Source organism: Plectropomus leopardus, chromosome 4 (genome assembly GCF_026936395.1).
Source record: "Plectropomus leopardus strain MGB_pleo_1.0 chromosome 4, ASM2693639v1, whole genome shotgun sequence".
Classification (NCBI taxonomy): domain Eukaryota; kingdom Metazoa; phylum Chordata; class Actinopteri; order Perciformes; family Serranidae; genus Plectropomus; species Plectropomus leopardus.
In genome coordinates this window covers 9143466-9164968 of record NC_142179.1, presented here as the reverse complement: position 1 = coordinate 9164968, position 21503 = coordinate 9143466, and the positions used below count along the sequence as shown (strand labels likewise).

Below are 21503 nucleotides of genomic sequence, written 5' to 3'. Positions count from 1 at the left end.
GTGACAAAACAAGTGAAACAAATAGTACAACACGGGGTCCATCATTTAGGGTTTACAGGATTACTGGACATTGTAAAGTTTTTTAATTTTTTTTTTATATATACATATATATCTCCAGTTTTGTTGCATGAATTAGGGGTTTTAAAGCTGTGAAAAATGCTGATCCAAGCTTTAAATTCCAGTCCAGAGCATTGCAGCTGTATTTATGATTTCAACTGACCGGACAACCACCAAACTTGTTTTTTTTTTCAGTCATCACTTTATTGTCAGTTACATTTCACTCAGTCAATCACTCAGCTTTTCTCTTCATCTGTCCCTTTCTGCCGCAGCACCTCCGGAAGCAGAAACTGCAGGTCTTGATGAAGAGGAACACAAGAAGCAGCACAATGGCGAGGAGGAAGGCTAGGACATCCAGGTTGTGATACTGGTACCAGGTGAGCTCATGGGCCTGAACCCTCAGGTGCTCTGCCCCTTTATTTCTCATGGTAAACTCGATCCAGAATACCGCCTCATCCCGAGGACTCACTGGTCTGTCATGGAAGATACGGGACAGCTGCATGACATTCTCCTTGTACCTGTGAATGTGGACACACAGGGGTGAACATATACGTTGCATGTATTTTTTACTTTATCTTTTTTGCCCTACCAAAAATGGCTATAAAGCACAAAAATTTTAATTTTTTTTGTGTGTAGTGTAGTTTAAAGCTAGAAGTCTGCAAAAGGAATGCAATATATGAAAAGAAAAGGCCATTCAGTGGTTTTATAATTTCTCTGTGACCTTGAAACTCTGTGGTGTTAATTGAACTGACATACTACAGTAGACCATGGCTCTATGGCATGTCATCAATCTTGCTTCTGTATTATTAATGGGAGCCCCCCAAAAAGGCAAAGTGGAAAGAAAATGAATTTTCATGAATTTATTCTTCCATTTTCTCCCACTTATCTGGGGCTGGGTCGAAGTAGGGCAGCAGGCAGAGCAAGGTAGTCCAGACGTCCCTCTTCCCAGCAAAACCCTCTTTTGGAGGTTTTTTAGCTTTGGAAAGGAAGGCTCCCACGAGGCGTCCTGATCAGATGAACCACTTTTTTGATGCAGCAACTACTCTGAGCTTCTCCTGCGGATGCGTTCCAAATCTCATACCAACTATTTTTACTTTCGGTGGGTACTGCAGCTGCCCTTAAGAAGTATGTACTGTTGCATGCAGTATGTGCACAATGGGACAAACTACTTCTTAATAACACTGCGCACTGAACTTTGACCTTCTTGCTTATGTAGCCGTTACCATGGAGATCAAAGATAACATTCGCTGAGCTCGGCATGGACGGAGATCAGCTGGAAAAGCTCTGCTGTTGTTACTTGGCACCTGATGTAGTTTAACCCTGAAGTTATAACTGCATACATTATGAATTCAAGACTAAATACATAATATTAGCCTACATAAACATTTCTCTAAAATTGTTTTGTTAATTTTTTTATTTTATTCGTAATCTCTAGGATTATTTTCTTCACTTAAACAATAATATTCCTAATATTACCATTCAGCTAGTCATCAGTCACTTAAATGCGCTGTCATTCGTCTTTGCGGCTTCTGTCAGCTGTCAATCAGCTGTCAGAGCTGTCATCTGTTTGCGACTCAGTTGATGTGACATATCTGCTGCTGCCCAGAGGATTATGGTTCAGAATAGCCAGAAAAACATGCTGACTTGCATAATGCAAAGTCCAACCAAACGTAGCAGAAGAACACCCTGGTGTTTTTGGCATACTACATTTGACATACTGTGTAAATCTTTTTCCAGCATACTTTATAGTATTGTAGTATAGGTATTGGAACAGTGCATGTCTGAAGCCCAGTTCAGACCAAAGACTGTTAAGGGGTCAAAACAGTTTTAGAAGATTTTATTGAAAAGTTGCGAGTGTGTGAACTGGACGGTTTAAGTTTGACTTAAGCCAGCTGATGGTGTTACCTGCAACTCAGCTTGTTAAGTCCCCAGTGGCTAGTTTTAGAACATAAGTCAAGTGAGCTGTTTCAACAGCCAGTCAGCTTGCAATAATTATTTTTTTCTGTGGCCGGGAGGTGTATACATGTGTTCAGGAGGAAATAACGTATTTGTAATGTAAGTCAGTTTGTCACAGGAGTCATAGGACTTGCATACTGATTGGTTTGGGTTTTCTCTTGGCACAATTCCCCCCCAAAAGTTTAACTATCACCAACTTGTAGTTTGGTCGCATTTTGCCATAGGATGCAGATTGCAGAGCTCAGACCTGCCACTGCAGCAGCTCGCTGCAGGCTGCACTTACCTGCTGCTCAGTGTGTTTTCAGCATAAAACAGACCAAGTGCAGACAAGTAAAATTACTTACGATTTGTCATTGATGACAGCATTGAATGCATCTCTAAGGTCCTCAGTCTTCATGAAGTTCAAGTCTGCAATAACTGCAGCTCCCTTAGCCTTCATATGGACCATATTATCTGGCTGGTCAGCAAACATGGGGAGGCCCACCATGGGAACGCCGTGATAAATGGCCTCATAAATCCCATTTGTGCCACCATGGGTGATGAAAGCTCTGGTCTTGGGGTGACCTGATAGGGTACAAAAAATCATGAAATATATATAATTTTTTCAATCAAAATGGGTTGTTAAAGCACATCTCTTCACTTCTGCATGATATCACTACCATAAATGTATTAACTAAACATTGGCAAAGGCTTGTATGTGAAAGCTTGCCAAATCAGATCCCATAGAGATTTTGGACAAACTGCAGAAAATAACAATGTGACATCACAAGGCCCTACTGCCAGTGGGGTCAGGGGAATCAACGCTATTTGGATATTTTGTATAGAAACTAGGGATGTCCCGATCTGATCTCAAAGATTGGTATCAGGGCTGGAGGATACTCCCTTAATCGGAAAGAGAATTAACCTCGAGACAGCTAAACGGCCAAAAAGAAAGGGAGGGTTTGTTGTTTTATATTTTGTTTTGTAAAAACTAAATCAATAAATAACAACATTTAGGAATAGCTTGAACGCAGATACCAGCGTGTAATAATGCATTTTATGAATGTGTAGTGGTTGGGAAAATCCCTGTCTCCGAATTAACATTCTTCCTCTTATCAAATAACAAACTTTAAATATTCTTGCTATGTTTTCTCTCCTACTATTTGCCCCTTTAGAATTTTGTACTGTCAAACAAAATAAGACAAAAACCTAATTTCGGCGATATCCTATTTCATTTAAAAGTGAAAGTCATGAGGATTACTGTCAAAGGTGTTTTCAAAAGCTTTACTGACCCAGTAGATCGTTTTGAGGAATCCAGTCATATATTCTGGTGTTGGCACCGAGAGTCGCTGGTTTTTCTCCACTGTATCTCCACAGCACCTATAAACCACAGTAAATAAAAAAAAAACAATGTTGACCAACACACCAACACATTGAAAATGTTATCTCATAATATACTGCATACTGCACATTCTATACTATTTGCAAAAATAATTTGAAAAAAACAGTAATATTTTATCGGAAAAGTCTTTGTTTGGAAAATGGTCTATCTTAAGTAAATAATTTGTGGTTTTTAGATGCAGGTGATTTGTTATAATTTATGTTTGAATATCACTTCTCCATAATTCCCATCAAATCTTTGTGGCAATATATATATATTTTACATTCATTATTTCTTTTTGCCTTACATTCTGTCTCAGTCTCCTGATTAATGGCCAGTTCAGCACTTTACCAATTTGAACTGCATTAAGGACTCAGTCAAGTCGATTCCGATTTTCACATAGAAACTCTTTCTCCACACACGTGTGCTGGCTTGGCCTGACATGGTTTTACTCGGCACACACAGGGGCTATTTGCGTCTCCATTACAAAGGGCTACCTGCTTGAAGACGTGTCTCAAACTGGTAACGGCTTGTCTTGAGTGATGACGTTTCACAGCAGCACGATGATCCCTGGCTAAAGTCCCCCTTACTTTATTGGGTGTTTTTACATCATACAGCATGGCAAGAAAAATAAGTTCACCTGTTGGAGGTGAGCTGTTTGCAGAGCTGCAGTGAGATTCTGCTGTCTGCAGCTTTTCTTCTAACACCTCACTGTGGCTGTTTCTGCTTGGACTTTCCTCCCTACACTATCAGTAGACTTTTTTTTTATTAAAGAACAGCTGCCAAGAAATTTCTGCTCATTCTGTGGCAACACATTTCATTCCCATAAAATTCTTCACAGTAAATATCCTCCATCATTTTGTTTTATAAAGGCTTTCATCTTGAAGCAGCAAAATAAGGGAATGTTGTTCATTCGCAGTACCTTGCAGTAATATGACTCCTACACTGCTGAAAGCGAACATGACACAGTGAAATCTAAAGTACAAACAGGGATGCGGGAGAGAAACTAAACTTGAAAACACAGAGAGAGAATACGTAAGTAGTGAGAGCTGAACCACTTTAAAAAATGCCTTTCGCAGTGGTCTCCCACACAGACAGACGTGAACAGAGTTTTGCAATACGCTTGTTTCAAGGGGGTCTTCGGGGACTGGCTGCAGCTGGCGAGATGTCACCATTACCTGTTTGCAGGAGTGGGCTGCATTTTTGGCCCTACTCCAGAGATGGTCAATCTCAGGGGCAACTCGGCGTGTTTAAACTGATAATGGAAAGACAAATTGGTGCGGCGTAATTTTACTTGGCAGGGCCAAAAGTCATAATGGAAAAAGGGTAAGATATTGTCCTCTGACCTTTTGTGGGATCTGAGCGAGAGCTGAGGCTATCATGTTTCCTTTCTCTGCGGTGATGTTCTTGATGAATGATCCCAAAGTGAAGACCACAATGCCAGCGTCTCCAGAACTCTGCACAAACTCCTCCATATCCTGCAAGAAAAGTAACATTATCTCAGTGCAAACCAACCAGTATCTTATTTCTTTCCTCAGCATTTTAAGGGCTTGTTGTTCACAATTCAGTTCAATTTTATTTATTTGTGAAATTAAATCACAGTTATGATCTCAGTAAAATGAACTAATTGTTTAAGTCAGGAATTCTTGTAAACAGTGTAACGATAGGTGTGTGACAGTGCAGACAGCTCTACCTCTGGTAAAGGTTTAGCAGGTCTGCAGTGGATCCCACCAACGAATTTGAAGTTAGGGAGGAAAGGACGAGGGAAATCAAAATCCCAGTAGGTTCTCATCAACCACATGTCTGCTCTACCCATCATCTCACAGGCACTGATGGGTGCTCCTGTCACAGTGCAAAAGTAATGGAAGATAGCGGCCTATTGCAAAGTATCACCAATACTTTAGATATCTTATTTTCATACTTTATTTACTTAAAATATAAGTAGTAATGTTTAATGTAATATAAAAGCATTGCAATGAAACAAACATAACTATACCATTATTTGACTTTGTGAGCTCTATAAAAAATGTCTTCTTACACAAAGTTGTTTCTCACCTTTGACTTCGGAGTAATATTTATCTAATTCTTGCCAATAAATGTAATCGGTCACGACATCCTGCAAAGCGTAGAAGAGGAAGTTCCACACTCTCTCTGAAAAGTTCATCTTGTCAGTCAGTTTGCTCATAGCTCCAGGGACAAAGGAAGGAGGAGCAGGTAGCTGACCACAATACCTCTCCCAGTTATGAGCGAGGGAAAAGCGGAAGGAGAAGACCAGGGGGATCCCCAAAATATCTGCTACCAAGTCACTACCTGGGTAGACGGGGTCAGACAGGAGAAGGTCATATTTTCCCTCTTTCAGCTTCTTCATGATGGTCTCTGATTTCAGCACGCCGTCCAGATACTTCAAAGTAAACTGTATATCGACCTTCATCAGATCCATGTATCTGATGTAAATCTGCAAGTAGTTCATATGATCCATCTCATACATGGAGAAGTGAAGGTACTCCTCAAAAAACTCCTCTATGGTCTCCATTGAAAAAGAGACATTAAAGGGTTCGTAGCCAAAGCGTGAAGGCTCGCTGGAGTTCATGAACATGGATGTGCTCGGGACCAGAACCGTCACCTGGTGTCCCCTGTCGACCAGTGTCTCCAGCACAGGTTTCATGTTAATCCAGTGGCTGCCTTCACTGTACCACACCAAAATGTTTCCTCCATTTGTGCTTTGTGTCCCATAAAGAAGCAGCAGGACACAAACGGAGAGATGCTGCTCCAGCTTCATGGTGCCTGTTTGTCAGGGTGAAAGCTTCCTGTGGCAAGATTCACTATAAAAAGAATCCTAGAAATGTAATTATTAACAAACAAAGCTGAACTCTGGCTCATAGTTCATCGTTGTGCTGCATGGCTATTTAGATAAGTGTCCCAGTTTAAGCACGTGACCAGAGGTGAAAAGTCAAGGCTGTCAAGTCAACAGTCAGTATTAAAAAAATAAATCCACATGAAAAGTAAGGAAAAGATTTCAGATTCTAGCTTTTATTTCACCCTTTTTCTCTAAAGCTAAGAGATGGGTAATGCTGCTTTTTCTGTTTATGCTGATGATAAGAAAGGCAGCACAGACTGAAAGTAAGAACACGTCTCCTGAAAAGAGAATTAGATGTATTCTCATATTGTATCACTAGAGGGCACACTTAACATGTACTGTACTTGTAATGGGGGTTCTTTTTTTAGCACAGTCGGCTCTAATTATGTGCCTTTTGTTTTGTTAGTGACAGCTATCAAGAGGATCTGCTGTCAATGGGGAGCTTCAGACTTCAGAACTTCAGACTTCAGAACCAAATGGGTAAACATATCCATAAGGAGTGTAATCAACATTATGAGAAGAAGTTATGAAGAAAGGTGAGAATACTAGTACATCCCGGGGTCTTAATGTTGAACTCCAAACCCCAATTGAACTCCCCAAATATTTATTTTATTGAAATATTACAAAATATTAGGGATGCAGCAACTGTAAAATTCTGGGCTGATAAAGAAAAAACTTTAAAATAACAATTTGGCTTATAGCCGATACTGATACCCTGTCTGCAGGGTACAAGAAGACAGGGAAGAAGAAACAAGAAGAGTGACCCCATATAACTGAAAGCAAACACATTGTGTTGTGTATCAATGTAGAGTATTTTAATATTTTTACTCCAGTATCCAGGCTGACTGAACATGGGCTTATGGATGAACAAATAGAACAACACAGGCTACATTGTTTTTGATTTAAAGTAATTCTGAGTAGTGTAAAGTGATTTTTGAATGTATTTCCAGTTTTGTTGCCCTAAATAGTTGTTTCAAAGTTATGATAGCTACTGTTTGCAAGCCACAAATTCAGATCCAAGTCATTGTGGTTACATTGCATTTTTTAGACCAACAGGACAATCAGAGAACTGTTCTTTTTCAGTTTTACCAGCTATATTTCAATTACAGTTACTCAGCCTTTCTCTTCGTCTGTCCCTTTCTGCCGCAGCATCTCCGGAAGCAGAAACTGCAGGTCTTGATGAAGAGGAGCACAAGGAGCAGAACGATGGCGAGGAGGAAGGCCAGGACATCCAGGCTGTGATACTGGTACCAGGTGAGCTCGTGGGCCTGAACCCTCAGGTGCTTGGCCCCTTTATTTTTCATGGTGAACTCGATCCAGAATACCGCCTCATCCCGAGGACTCACTGGTCTGTCGTGGTGGATACGAGACAGCTGCATGACATTTTCCTTGTACCTGTGAATGTGGACGTACAAGGGTGAACATGTGAATTAATGTATTGTATATATTTTTTATATTTATCCTTTAGTTTTTTGGCTAACCAAAAATGGGGAAAAGAATAAAAGGTTGATTCTTTTCAGTTATTTTTTTGGCTCAGACAAAGGCGATATGTGATGACCCAACAGTCAGCCTCCATCATCACCAGGTCTTTGATGATTGGGTTAGTCTGGCCCTTTGGAAGAAACTCATTTTGGTAATTTGCATCTGCAATCTCATTATTTTGGAACCATGCACAGCTTTTGAAGACTGGTGACGGTTGGCACATGGACCAACTGGTAATTTGAAAGCTTTGCCTCTGGGCCCAGCTCCTTCTCCACCAGGATGGTCCGGTACAGCGCCTACATTTTTGCTGATTTTGCAACAATCTGCCTGCTAATTATTTTACTCTTACTTGTAAAAAGATGCCAAGATACTCTTTCACTTGGCAACAACTAACTCCAAAGGGGAGCAATCAACCATTTTCTGGCAGAGAATCATGGCCTCAGACTTGAAGGTGCTGACTGTCCCTCACTAGTGCCCAAATGCGCACTTGACTGCAAACCGACCCAGTGCACCTGAGATCTTATCTTTTAAGATCAAGAGGAAAATCAGTGACAAAGGACCATCCTGGCAGAGGCCAACATCCTCTGAAATTATGTATGACTTCCAGTGGAGAAAACAGACACAGCTCTCACTCCTGGCTAACAGCTTACCAGAACATCCTTGAGGCCACCCAAAAGTCCTTCTCCATAGCCTCCCTGAACTAATACCATACCTGTTTTTACTTTGGTAACCACCGAAGTTGCAGCTCTTCTGCCCTTCTAGTTTGTTTTGACCCTACTTACCACATTAATCCTGGTTCCAGACAAAAGTTTTCGATGTTACTCGGATGTTTATGGACATAATCCTCCTCCTAATCCTGAAACAGCTATTCTAGGCTGTTTGTAACAGCTAGAAACTCAAAGTCAAAGGAAAACTTTGTCGATCCAGTATGGAATGGTCATTGCTCCGAGTTATTTTTAAGGCCTGGAACAAAGAGATGTCCTCCCGTTTTGAAATCCGACTTACTGAGTTCTCTATTATTTAATACAAGGAGAAATTAAGATATAAGATGTCGAGGAAAGTAAGTAGGAACAAACAGATATGGCAACCCTTCCTTCATTATACCACCACACTGAGAGGACCCTCATAACACCGCAATGACTTTTATGACTTTCAGTTGAACATTTGTCATCATACACTTTTCAAAATGCAATGAAAGAAAAAACACATGTGGTAGAGAACACTCATTTTTGTTGTTTGTTGTTATTTGAACCACTTCAAAAACAAATAAACAAACAAAAAAAAGCTCTGATTTCAGACAGGGGACATTCCATGTCCCTGAAACCAGTCTACTATGCTGTAGGACAGCTTGCCTAGGTCCCTGCCTTTGTCTACTGCCTGGCTGGTAATGCACCATACCCCAGTGCCTATCCCAGCAGGGGGTGGGCCCACAGGGGAGCAGGTCCCGCTTCTTGTTTTGGGCTGTTCCTGACCAACAAGGTCACCAGGTGCTTCCCTTGCAGGTTTGGCAAAATGAGGGCGCATCAGTTTCCCTATTCCAGGCGTGGCTCTGCAGCTCCTGTGAATCGGTCCTTGTCTGGTCCCTCCCCTGGGAGCGATATGATTTAGGAGACCTTTCCAGGAGATGTGGTCGCTGACATCGCACCTCCCAGGGTCAGAAGGACACGCAAACCCCTCAAATGTGATAATCTGGTAATTCTTGGAGGGGACATAGTTTTTTTCTCAAAACCATTTTAATACCCTCAAACAGACCAAGTGCAGATAAGTAAAATAACTTACGATTTGTCATTGATGACAGCATTGACTGCATCTCGAAGGTCCTCAGTCTTCATGAAGTTCAAGTTAAGTATAGTTGCAGCTCCTTTAACCTTCATATGGACCATGTTGTCTGGCTGGTCAACGAACATGGGGATGCCAACCATGGGAACACCGTGGTAGATGGCCTCATAAATCCCATTTGAGCCACCATGGGTGATGAAAGCTCTGGTCTTGGGGTGACCTGATAGGGTACCAAAAATCATGAAATATACATTATTTTTCCCATCAAAACAGGCTCTTAAAGCACATCTTTTTTCTTCTGTATGGTGTAACGACTTTAATGTATAAACCGAACATTGGCAAAAGCTTTTGTTTGAAAGCTGGCTTGATTAGATCCCATGAAGATTTTGGACAAACTGCAGGAAACATCAGTCTTTCATAACAAGGCCCTACTGCAGTGTTTGTGCTGAAGTGCCATGAAGTCATGGAGGAAAAGTCAGAAGAGATCACCAAAGTCATTTGGATACATTGCAAGGAAGGAAACCATGGACATTTGAACATCCCTGTCTCTGAATTGACAGTTTCCCTCTTGCCAACAAGCTTTGCCAAAATATTCTTAAAATGTTTCTCTCCTTTATGCCCCTTTGGAATTTTGTACAGTCAAAATAAATAATGAGGAAAAATCACAGTACGATGGGTATTCTTATTCATTTAAAAGTTAAAGTCATGAGGATTACTGTCGAAGATTTTTTTAAAAGCTTTACTTGCCCAGTAGGTCATTCTGGGGGATCCAGTCGTATACTCTGGTGTTGGCACCTAGAGTCGCTGGTTTTTCCCCCCTGTATCTCCACAGCACCTTTAAGCAACAGTAAAAAGTCATTTAGGCCAACACAGTGCTCATTTTTTTTCATAATATACTGCAGAGAAGAACATGTGATGACACTTGCTAAAATAATAATATAAAATGCTTTTGTTTTGTGGAGGGTTTTTTCAGTAGTTTGTATTCTCTATTTTGCATCTGTATTTGATTTTCTTTTTGCTTTTCTTGTGAAGTGTTTTTGAGTAACTAGAAAAGCACTTTATAAGTCCTTTCTATTATAATTTATTATTTTTAAAAAAAATGTACATAAGTTTAATGGGGAAATGGTCAATCTTTGAAATTAACACGCTGATGATTATTTTCAGGTGGCTGTACATAAATTAAACCATACTTATATCACATACCATTTAGGCAATAGATGCCATTAAATCCCAAACACTGGATCTTTAGATTTTACTTCAGATTGGGAGATCCTTCAGTGGAAACACTTTGTTGCCTTTATTTTTATTAGTTAAATCACCTGATTCTGCTGTTTCAAGCAGCGACTTTTAAAGCAATTTGTTGCATGTAAGGACAGAAGTCATCACACAAATAGCATTTGATTCACTCACTATACTTTGTGAAATATAGCCCATTCATAAGTAAAGTACAGCTTCTAAAATAGTCGTTACTCAACACAGCTTTTGCCGTGTGATAGTAGTGTAGCTCTGTGCATTTGGAAATGCATTTATGGGTCATTCACATCATTTCCTCTTGGCACATAGTGATTGTACTCTGACCTTTTGTGGGATCTGAGAGAGGGCTGAGGCTATCATGTTTGCCTTCTCTGCGGTGATATTCTGGATCAGGGATCCTAAAGTGAAGACCACAATGCCAGCGTCTCCAGAACTCTGCACAAACTCCTCCATATCCTGCAAGAAGAGTAATGTCATCACACATAAGCTACAGCTCTTACTATCCACATCATTTTATTCACTTTCTTTCTTCATTGTTTGTTTCCACAGGAATACTGTGGAAGTGTGACAGTGGAGACAGCTCTACCTCTGGTAAAGGTTTAGCAGGTCTGCAGTGGATCCCACCAACGAATTTGAAGTTAGGGAGGAAAGGACGAGGGAAATCAAAATCCCAGTAGGTTCTCATCAACCACATGTCTGCTCTACCCATCATCTCACAGGCACTGATGGGTGCTCCTGTAACAGTGCAAAAATAATGGGTAACAGCAGCCCGATGCAAAGTATCACCAACTATTCAGGTTGAAATATAAAATTGTCAACAAATAATTTGATAAGAAGGTGCTATGATGAAACAAAAGTATCTAAACCATCTATTGACTTTATGTGGTCCATAAAAAATATGTTGTTAAACAAAGTTACGGCTCACCTTTGACTTCGGAGTAATATTTATCTAATTCTTGCCAATAAATGTAATCTATCACGACATCCTGCAGAGCGTAGAAGAGGAAGTTCCACACTCTCTCTGAAAAGTTCATCTTGTCAGTCAGTTTGCTCATAGCTCCAGGGACAAAGGAAGGAGGAGCAGGTAGCTGACCACAATACCTCTCCCAGTTATGAGCGAGGGAAAACCGCAGGAAGAAGACCAGGGGGATCCCCAAAATATCTGCTACTAAGTCAGCACCCTGGGAGATGGCGTCGGCCAGCAGAAGGTCATATTTTCCCTCCTTCAGCTTCTTCATGATGGTCTCTGATTTCAGCACGCCGTCCAGATACTTCAGAGCAAACTGCATATCGACCCTCATCAGATCCATGTATCTGATGTAAATCTGCAAGTAGCTCATATGATCCATCTCATACATGGAGAAGTGAAGGTATTCTTTCATGAAGTCCTCTAAGGCCTCAATTGAGACAGAGACATCAAAGGGTTCGTAGCCAAAGCGTGAAGGCTCGCTGGTCTTCATGAACATGGATGTGCTCGGGACCAGAACCGTCACCTGGTGTCCCCTGTCAACCAGTGTCTCCAGCACAGGTTTCATGTTAATCCAGTGGCTGCCTTCACTGTACCACACCAAAATGTTTCCTCCATTTGTGCTTTGTGTCAGAAGAAGCAGCAGGACACAAACAGAGAGATGCTGCTCCAGCTTCATGATGCCCGTTTATCAGGGTGAAAGCTTCCTGTGGTCTGCACCCTTTAAAAATGTACTCCAAAAAAAATAATCATTAACAAAGCTGAACTCTAGCTCATAGTTTGCCTTTGTGCTGTCTGGTACATTAGATAACAGGGCCACTCCAAGTCACCTGAGGTAAAAAGGTAAGGCTGCCAAAGTTTAACAGTCAGTATTAAAAATAAGAATAATCTCTAAACTTTACCAGAAATCCAAAGATTGAAAGTAAAAAGAGACTTGATCCCCACACTCTAGTTGAGTTATTTCTCTTCATGTCTTCACAGCTTACAGATGGATAATGCTGCTTGTACTGATTTTATGAATGTATGAAGGGCAGTTCAGACCGTGAAAACATCATACTCCCAATTTGATGTATTCTCATATTTCATCACTAGAGGGCACACTTAACATCTGTTGTAATCGGGGTTTCTTTTCGTAGTACATTTCACTCCTATAATGTGCTTTTTCTGTTTTTTTTGGTTAACAGGCAAACACATCTGTAAGAAGTGTAATTACTGTTATGGGAACAGCGTTACGACAAAGGTAAGAACACAATAGTTTTACTGTGAGCTGTAAAATCAACTCAATTACTTAAAAGTATTTTCTGTAAAGATTACACCATGAGATCATTGTATAGATTTTCAAACTGTTAACAATGGCAGGTGGAGAGGAGACCAGCAGCAGTTGCTGTGAGGGAGTCGGGGGAGCACCTGGATGTCGTGTGTTTCAGGTAATAAAAGACATAGTGAGAGATTATTCCATAGGTTTATTCCCTCCTAAAACCTCAGATGTTTTAATATTTTTTATTTTTGTTTTCACTCGTTGCATGTCCATGATTACTCCAGCATGGATGGGTTTGTGTCGGCCATCCTTAGACATCTGTCACCTACGAGCTGTCTTGGGGTCTACTCCTTGTATTTTGAAATATTGAACAGCTTTTTTAAAAACCTTTTTCATGTTCAGCCCCAAACTTCAGCTAGTTTTATTGGAATACACAAAAAAGATTAGATATAACAACAGGGAGTAACACAAAAATAAAACTATTGTTTTATGTTTTCATAAAAGACCATTTAACTCTGTGTCATTGACAGAATTCAAATACATTATTTCTACAGTATATACACTAACTTAAAAACATGCATTTAAACTTGTTAAAAGAATGAAATGAACATCATTAAATCCCTTTTGTGTGTTTTTCCATAATAATGCCAATGAACATTTTGCATTTCATGTCCACTTGGCCTCAGGTGCAGTCATGCAAAGTAGAGCACACCTGTTTGCATTTGAAGTAATTACCTGTGAATCACAAAGGTGCAAACACGAAGATTTTTTTCTGGCTATTACTCAATGTCATAAATCAGGAACAGAAGGGGAGACGTTTGGTCAGGTACTGAATTTGTGACACTAACCTTTGTTGCCCACCTTGAAACTCTGCTGGTTGTATAAATCTTCAGTGTTGTCAGAGGAAATATGTATGTGAAGCATCCACGTTTTCTGTAGTGAAAATTGACTGGTGCGCGGAGACATATTTCCAATTTTCTTGCCCTAATTAGTTTTTTTTTTTAAAGTTGTCACCATCACTGGTCCCAAGCCACAAATTAAAATACAGGCCATCGTGGTTAGATTCCATGATTTAGACCTACAAGACAACCAATGAGCTGTTTTTTCACCCTTCTTTTTTTTTTTCTTTTTACCAGCTATTTTTCAATTTGGTCACTCAGTCTTTCTCTTCATCTGTCCCTTTCTGCCGCAGCACCTCCGGAAGCAGAAACTGCAGGCCTTGATGAAGAGGAGCACGAGGAGCAGAACGATGGCGAGGAGGAAGACCAGGACATCCAGGCTGTGATACTGGTACCAGGTGAGCTCATGGGCCTGAACCCTCAGGTGCTCGACCCCTTTATTTCTCATGGTAAACTCGATCCAGAATACCGCCTCATCCCGAGGACTCATTGGTCTGTCGCGGTGGATACGAGACAGCTCCATGATATTCTCCTTGTACCTGTAAATGTGAATAAGCAGGTAAAAATGTGGTTGGTCAGTGTTTTTTAGATCTTAAATATCCAACAGGGAAGAGATAGATAGTAGATATCTGGAGAAAGTGGTTTTGCAATTTCTTTGTGACCATGAAACTCTGTGGTGGTGATTGAAATCAGTCATACTTCATCACACCATGCTTCCTTCATGGCATTTTGTCAATCTTACGTTTTTATTATTATTGAGTTCTCCAGAGAGGCGATTACTGTAAATCAGACCCTGTGCAGATAATTAAATTAACTTACGATTTATCATTGATGACGGTATTGACAGCATCTCTAAGATCCTCAGTCTTCATGAAGTTCAAGTCAGTAATAACTGCAACTCCCTTAGCCTTCATATGGAACATGTTTTCTGGCTGATCACCAAACATGGGGATGCCCACCATGGGAACGCCGTGGTAGATGGCCTCATAAATCCCATTTGTGCCACCATGGGTGATGAAAGCTCTGGTCTTGGGGTGACCTGGTAGGGTACCAAAAATCATGAAACATGCATAATCTTTCCATCTAAAACAGGCTATTGAAGCACATCTTTTCACGTCTGTATGATGTCACCACTATCAATATATATAAGGAATAATGGCAAAGGCTTGTGAGTGAAAACCAGCTCGATCAGTTGTCATAGAGATTTTCGACAAACTGCAGAAACCAACACAGACACACAAGCCCCTACCTCAACGATTTTGTAAGAGTTAATGAATGTTCAAGTTTTGCTGGCACCTGGAGTTCTGTTGCTCCGTCTGTGCCCAGAGTATGTTCTGTGCTCTGAAAGCATGAAGCTCTAAGTAACTGAATGGTGAATATAGTTAGTGCTCTGAATTAACCACTTCCAAAATTTTTAATTGGCTAAATACCAGCTCATAACGTGATTTAAAAATCCCTTGTCTCTGATTTGACGTTCTCCTTCCTGCCAAATTTTACTGACATTCTTACTGTTTTCTCTTTAATATATGCCCCGGTTAAATTAAATAGAGGGAAAAAATGGTTCATACCCATTTAATTTAACAGTAAAAGTCATGAGGATTACAGTATAAGGCTTTTGTAAAAACTGTACTTACCCAGTAGGTCATTCTGAGGGATCCAGTCATATATTCTGGTGTTAGCACCGAGAGTCGCTGGTTTCTCTCCACTGTATCTCCACAGTACCTGTAAACAACAGCAAAAACTTTTAGACTGTTAGACTAACACAGTTCTAATTTTAGGTCATGATATACTGAATACTGTATATAATACGAGTAAAAATAATTTCTAAAAACAGTAATATTTTAACGGAAAACCTTAAGTCTTTTTATTCTGAAAATGGTCTATCTTTTTAAAAAAAAAAAAAAAGAAAAATCTCTTTCCTTTATGCATATTTTTATTGTGATTGATCTCCTGTCAGTAACAGTGTTGTGAGAAATCCTCTGAACTTAAGACCAATCTGACTACGGCTCTACCACTTTAAAATTTTCAGATTACTCAAAGCCTCATTGCTTTACTTGGTCTTGATGAGCTGCAGCATTTTTCCAGGACAAAGTGAAGCCTACACTGTACATTCACTACCACTTGACAGCTTCACTGCTGATTTGTTTTCAGCTTCTGTTATCAACATGCTCTGAGCACATCCACCGTCTCTCTTCCTCTCTCGCTCTTATGTGAACTGCACTTGAACCTGGCCTTGGCCTTTTTCCACATGCTACTACTGCGAGCGCCAAAGCTTGCACATGGCATTTTACAAGTTGATTTCTTCATCTACTCTCACTTCCATATGTCATCATGGAGCATAGGTAAGTGTGTGTGCACGGGAAGCCAAGAGTCACGTGTGAAAAAATTCCGCTTTTGCAATATGAGAAGTGTGTACAATGAAAAATGTGTAAAATCTGCATTTGATTAATCATTAATTAATTAATTTTTTTTTTCAAGATAATTTTTTCATCTTATTTGCCTTTATTTGATAGGACAAGTATAGCGTAAAAGGGGGAAGGAGGGGGATGACATGTAGCAAAGGTCACTGGGACATAGCCTTTTTAAATGGTATTTAGTGTATTGTTTACTCTTTTGATTGTTTCTCCTTGTGGTACTCCTTGGCCTACTATATTGATTAAACCAGAAAAATTGCCATGTCACTATGACTTTATTACCATTTACTGCCAATCACATGTTTCTGCTCACCTCTTACCTTAGCTGATAAACTTGTTGTTTTCATTGAATGATAACTTAGTTTATGACTTGAAACTTGCATCAGCTGGTGCTGAGGGGCTTGGGTAGTCCTCTTCTTTTTGTTAGTTAAATATCTTAACATGTGCACAAATAGGACGTGTACACATGCATTAAAGCAACCATTGGTAACTTTTTTTGCAAAAAAACTTTGTGTCATATTTACCAGAACTGTCTCTTTAATCTGAAAGAAGTACATGAGACAGAAGATTTGTGGAAAAAGTCAAGTCCCTTCTCCTCTTTCTGCAGCTTATTATGGCATTGGTTAGAATCTACCACGGTTTACTGAACACAACCGACCAGAGCCGAGGAATATCAAACACAGCTTTCAACCGTGTCAGTTCTTACTGCTGAACTGTGGTCAGAGTGTCAAACTAGGCAGCGTTGATCAAATATGAAAAATGCAATGCAGTAACAGAATCTTGATTCATATTTGATCAGCACTCCCTAGTTTGACCGTTTGGTAACTCCAGTTTGGACAAAGAGTAGTGTAGCTCTGTGCATTTGGAACTGCATTTATGGGTCATTCCCATAATTTCCTCTTTGCACATAGTGATTGTATTCTGACCTTTTGTGGCACCTGAGCGAGGGCTGAGGCTATCATGTTTGCCTTCTCTGTGGTGATATTCTTGATCAGTGATCCCAGAGAGAAGACCACAATGCCAGCGTCTCCAGAGCTCTGCGCAAACTCCTCCATATCCTACAGAGAGAGTAATATTATCTCAGTGCAAACCGATCAGCACCCCCCAACATTTTAATGACTTATTGTCTTCATTGTTCAAAGGATTAAGCTGAATTTGTGAAGAAAACTTTGTTTTTTTTACATGCATCAACAGCAAGTCATTTTTCCAGTCATATGCTCAGTACTCTCCAAACACATCAATTTTTGCTAAAGCTTTAGGATTTAAAAAAACTAAGAATTGTTTTAATGCATGTAGTTACTCAGCTGTTTTACTTGTATGCAGAAGAAAAACAAAGATTTCCTCACAAATTTAACGGTGCGTATTTGATATACAAATGGTTATTTCAGTGGGTAAAGTATTCCTTTAAGTCGGGAACACTGGAGGTGTAGTAAGACAATAATAGGTGTGTGATAGTGGAGACAGCTATACCTCTGGTAAAGGTTTAGCAGGTCTGCAGTGGATCCCACCAACGAATTTGAAGTTAGGGAGGAAAGGACGAGGGAAATCAAAATCCCAGTAGGTTCTCATCAACCACATGTCTGCTCTACCCATCATCTCACAGGCACTGATGGGGGCTCCTGTCACAGTGCAAAAATAATGGGTGACAGCAATCAATTTGAAAGTATCACCAATACGTCAGATGTTTTATTTTTATATTTTATTTACTTCTCCTTGAAAGTAAAGGGCTCAACTTTCACACTACTCTGCGGCTGCAGACATGCAGACAGCATGAGTAGAGAGACCGCAGCGTAGTGTGAACAAGTGGTGAATTTACAGCTCACAGCATCTTTATAAGGTACAGTCTCTGGCTTTTGTCAATAGCAAAAAATTTGATGTGCATTTGCAATCGTTAGTGCTGGTAGCTTGTTATATATGACATGGACGCCACTGTCACACTGAGTGACCCGCAGAACCCGTTCAGACTGTAAAACCGATTCCTCTGCCAAAGTTCTGATGCGGATACAGCCCTAAAAAACATTGCAATTAATCTGGTCATTTGACTTTATATGGCCAATAAAAAGGTCTTGCTACACACAGTTGTTGCTCACCTTTGACTTCAGAGTAATATTTATCTACTTCTTTCCAAAAACAGTGACCCACTACGACGTCCTGCAGAGCGTAGAAGAGGAAGTTCCACACTCTCTCTGAGAAGTTCATCTTGTCAGTCAGTTTGCTCATAGCTCCAGGGACAAAGGAAGGAGGAGCAGGTAGCTGACCACAATGTCTCTCCCAGTTATTAGCTATGGAGAACCGCAGGGAGAAGACCAGGGGGATCCCCAAAATATCTGCTACTAAGTCACTGCCGGGGTAGACGGGGTCAGACAGGAGGAGGTCATATTTTCCATCCTTCAGCTTCTTCATGATGGTCTCTGATTTCAGCACGCCGTCCAGATACTTCAAAGAATTCTTCAGGTTAACCTTCATCATATCAATAAATCTGATGTAAATTTGCAAGTAGCTCATATGATCCATCTCATACATGGTAAACTGGAAGAATTCTTTCATGAACTCCTCTAAGGTCTCTATTGAAATGGAGACATTAAAGGGTTCGTAGCCAAAGCGTGAAGGCTCGCTGGTGTTCATGAACAACGACGTGCTCGGGACCAGAACCGTCACCTGGTGTCCCCTGTCGACCAGTGTCTCCAGCAAAGGCTTCATGTTAATCCAGTGGCTGCCTTCAGTGTACCACACCAAAATGTTCCCTCCATCTGCGCTTTGTGTCACACAAAGAAGCAGCAGGACACAAACAGAGAGATGCTGCTCCAGCTTCATGGTGCCTGTTTGCCAGGGTGAAAGCTTGCTGTGGTGAGATCCTTTTCAAAAGCCGCTCCTGTAAAAGTAATAATTAACTAAACAAAGCTGAACTCTAGGTCTTAGTTCCTCTTTGTGCTGCATGACATGTTACGTAACAGGCCCAACCCAAACAAGCAGTAAGAGGGAAAAGGTCAGGACTGTAAAGTTAACACACAGTAATTAAAAAAAACCTAAATATTCTCTAACATGTACCAGAAATCCACCATCAGAAAATCATAAGAACAAATAGATTACGGTTGTTTAGAGATGGAGTGTAAAAACATTGACTGATAATGTTTTTATGTGAGTGCTCTTGGACACGCTGGAGTAATTTCAGGAAGGTGTGTGTGCTTGTGGTTGCCTGTCTGGGAATTTACCTGCATACCACTGAGGTGTAGAGTGAAAGTGTGACTAACCATGTGGTGGTCTCTGTGCAAGGGCTAATGCATGATTATTGTGATTTTAGGATCATCGATGAGTTATTGCCTCTGTGACTGTCTGGACACACCTTCACATTCTTGTCAGGATGAAATGTTACAAGTTTAGTGATCTTGTCATCAGATCAGATTTTCAGTTTGTCCAACTAATATATATATATATATATATATATATATATATATATATATATATAAAATATATTCCCATCAGCCTCAGCTGTACTTTGTGTTTCTTGCTAATTAGCAAATTTCATCATGCTCACATTTTGAGCATAAACATCAAACCTGCTAATCATCAGCATGTTAAATCTGGAGTCGGCAGAAATCTGGAAAGGGCGAAAAAATCATCAGACTTTGATAATACAACCTCTTCCCATAGCCCCCCTTCTTCCACATACCTAGTGCATGTGCACACTTCATTCAGTAACCCAGTGTTTTCCAAACACTGATTTTTAAAATTTCTTATTACATTGTAGAGTAAGTTGTGGGTTGGACTGCCGGCGCTTGAATAGCAACTTTCTTTACAGAACTTTATGCCACTGAATGACGCTTGGACCTCACTGGTGCATGAGCAGCACATGTGCATTGCAAAACTTATTGTTTTTTTTGTTTTGTTTTTATTTTGGCATCTGTGTTAACAGGTTAGAGCAGCCACACTTCCTGTGTCAGCAGCGCTGCTCAGCTGCAGCACATCTAGAGATTCAGTCTCGCTGATTTTTTTCTGTATGACGTGTGTAGTTTTCAGCAAAAATAGACAGTGAAAATGGTGTCTTTATGGTCATGCCACCTTTCACTGCAATTTCAATGTCTATGTCTGTCTCAGACATGAAAAAATAGAAATAGATACACTTTAACTCAACCTTTCATGTTTCCTTTTCAAAATAAAAGCCTCAACTGCCTACCCTAGCTTTAATATTGTAAATGTGAGCATGTTAGCATGCTGAAGTTAGCATTTAGCTCAGAGCATGGCGGTAGTGTTGTTTCAGAGAGCGAGCAGTAGAATGAGGCAGCTGATTTGAGAATCCGGCTGGGGCCAGAGGGGTCAGCTTGGTGTGAATATTTGGGAGGCGGGAGATGTCGACCATGCCTTTATGAATCAGTGGCTTTGAGGCTGTGTTGTTCTTGGGAAATGTCACCTCAGACTGTTTGGGCGTCTAAATCTCAACTCTGGGTACTTTGGCCCCCTCATTAACATTGTAGATTCCTTTTGACGCTGGATTCAGGAGCGCCTGGAAAAACAATAAGCATTTGAATATTGAATTCAATGCCCTGTTGAGGGAATCAGTGGCCATTCAGAGTGAGTAAGAGTATACTGTTTTGTCCTCAGACCTCCCCTGGTGGTACTGAGGATGTGCGAGCGAAACTAGTGATAGATATATCGGGATGTCACATACAATTGCAGAATTAATGAGTCTGAATTGCATTTTGCCCTTTAATTTTTTTTGGGGGGGGGGTTTAACCATCTCCCCTTCCCGGTCTGCATTCCTGCTGCTTCCACTCCTTCCATCCTCCTTCCTCGCTCTGTCTTTCCACCACAGGGTAAGGGTTACAGCGTATTGCTTTTTGAAGTAGATATTTGCATAATCAGATTAGGATGCGTGATTGTCAGTGGGCTCCCCCATCAGTGGGTGCTCCAGAGGAGAGAGGGTGCTGTCCAGCCCAACAATGGATGACTCCCCTCCTCTCTCACCCTCCGACCAGCCTGCACCTGCATCCCACCCACCCATCCCGGCTGCAGGTCGGCTGCGGCGGCAGTCCATGCTTGGACTTGCAGTGGTGGAGGGGTGAGAGAGAGCGAGAGGAAAGGGAAGAAGGAGGAGGGGGGGTTTGAGTGCATGACGGGAGTGGAAGGGCAGGGGTTGAGCTGAGATATTTAAACATGCAGAGTGTGAATTGGCTTTAAGGGGATAAAGAGCTCAGGGCCTATCGGTTGGCACCCAACTCCAGA

General features: G+C 40.8%; 3 protein-coding genes across 3 annotated transcripts; all 3 read right to left on the bottom strand.

Moving 5' to 3' along the window:
• Positions 1-37: 37 nt before the first annotated feature.
• Positions 38-6307, bottom strand: LOC121944435 (UDP-glucuronosyltransferase 2A1-like). Its single transcript, XM_042488221.2, has 6 exons — positions 5429-6307; positions 5067-5215; positions 4720-4851; positions 3285-3372; positions 2358-2577; positions 38-575 (listed from the first exon to the last, which is right to left on the bottom strand). Exons 1-6 carry the CDS (start codon positions 6150-6152, stop codon positions 290-292), a joined length of 1599 nt encoding a protein of 532 aa, XP_042344155.2. The 5' UTR covers positions 6153-6307; the 3' UTR covers positions 38-289.
• A 711-nt stretch (positions 6308-7018) lies between these two features.
• On the bottom strand, positions 7019-12537 carry LOC148189712 (UDP-glucuronosyltransferase 2A2-like). The gene is made up of 6 exons (XM_042488220.2): positions 11671-12537; positions 11332-11480; positions 11070-11201; positions 10239-10326; positions 9492-9711; positions 7019-7625 (listed from the first exon to the last, which is right to left on the bottom strand). Exons 1-6 carry the CDS (start codon positions 12389-12391, stop codon positions 7340-7342), a joined length of 1596 nt encoding a protein of 531 aa, XP_042344154.2. The 5' UTR covers positions 12392-12537; the 3' UTR covers positions 7019-7339.
• A 618-nt stretch (positions 12538-13155) lies between these two features.
• LOC121944434 (UDP-glucuronosyltransferase 2C1-like) lies at positions 13156-19147 on the bottom strand. Its single transcript, XM_042488219.2, has 6 exons — positions 18374-19147; positions 17754-17902; positions 17210-17341; positions 15504-15591; positions 14689-14908; positions 13156-14408 (listed from the first exon to the last, which is right to left on the bottom strand). Exons 1-6 carry the CDS (start codon positions 19095-19097, stop codon positions 14123-14125), a joined length of 1599 nt encoding a protein of 532 aa, XP_042344153.2. The 5' UTR covers positions 19098-19147; the 3' UTR covers positions 13156-14122.
• Between the last annotated feature and the right edge of the window lie 2356 nt (positions 19148-21503).

Bases quoted from the DNA above. Each gene is read 5' to 3' on its own strand.
- LOC121944435 (XM_042488221.2), bottom strand. From the start codon at position 6,152: ATGAAGCTGGAGCAGCATCTCTCCGTTTGTGTCCTGCTGCTTCTTTAT. The intron at 5,216-5,428 runs GTGAGAAACAAC...GCACTGTGACAG, and splicing joins ATATTACTCCGAAGTCAAAG to GAGCACCCATCAGTGCCTGT. The intron at 3,373-4,719 runs GTCAGAGGACAA...TGTGGTTTATAG, and splicing joins TCGCTCAGATCCCACAAAAG to GTGCTGTGGAGATACAGTGG.
- LOC148189712 (XM_042488220.2), bottom strand. From the start codon at position 12,391: ATGAAGCTGGAGCAGCATCTCTCTGTTTGTGTCCTGCTGCTTCTTCTG. The intron at 11,481-11,670 runs GTGAGCCGTAAC...GCACTGTTACAG, and splicing joins ATATTACTCCGAAGTCAAAG to GAGCACCCATCAGTGCCTGT. The intron at 9,712-10,238 runs GCAAGTAAAGCT...GTACCCTATCAG, and splicing joins CCCCCAGAATGACCTACTGG to GTCACCCCAAGACCAGAGCT.
- LOC121944434 (XM_042488219.2), bottom strand. From the start codon at position 19,097: ATGAAGCTGGAGCAGCATCTCTCTGTTTGTGTCCTGCTGCTTCTTTGT. The intron at 15,592-17,209 runs GTCAGAATACAA...TGTTGTTTACAG, and splicing joins TCGCTCAGGTGCCACAAAAG to GTACTGTGGAGATACAGTGG. The intron at 14,909-15,503 runs GTAAGTACAGTT...GTACCCTACCAG, and splicing joins CCCTCAGAATGACCTACTGG to GTCACCCCAAGACCAGAGCT.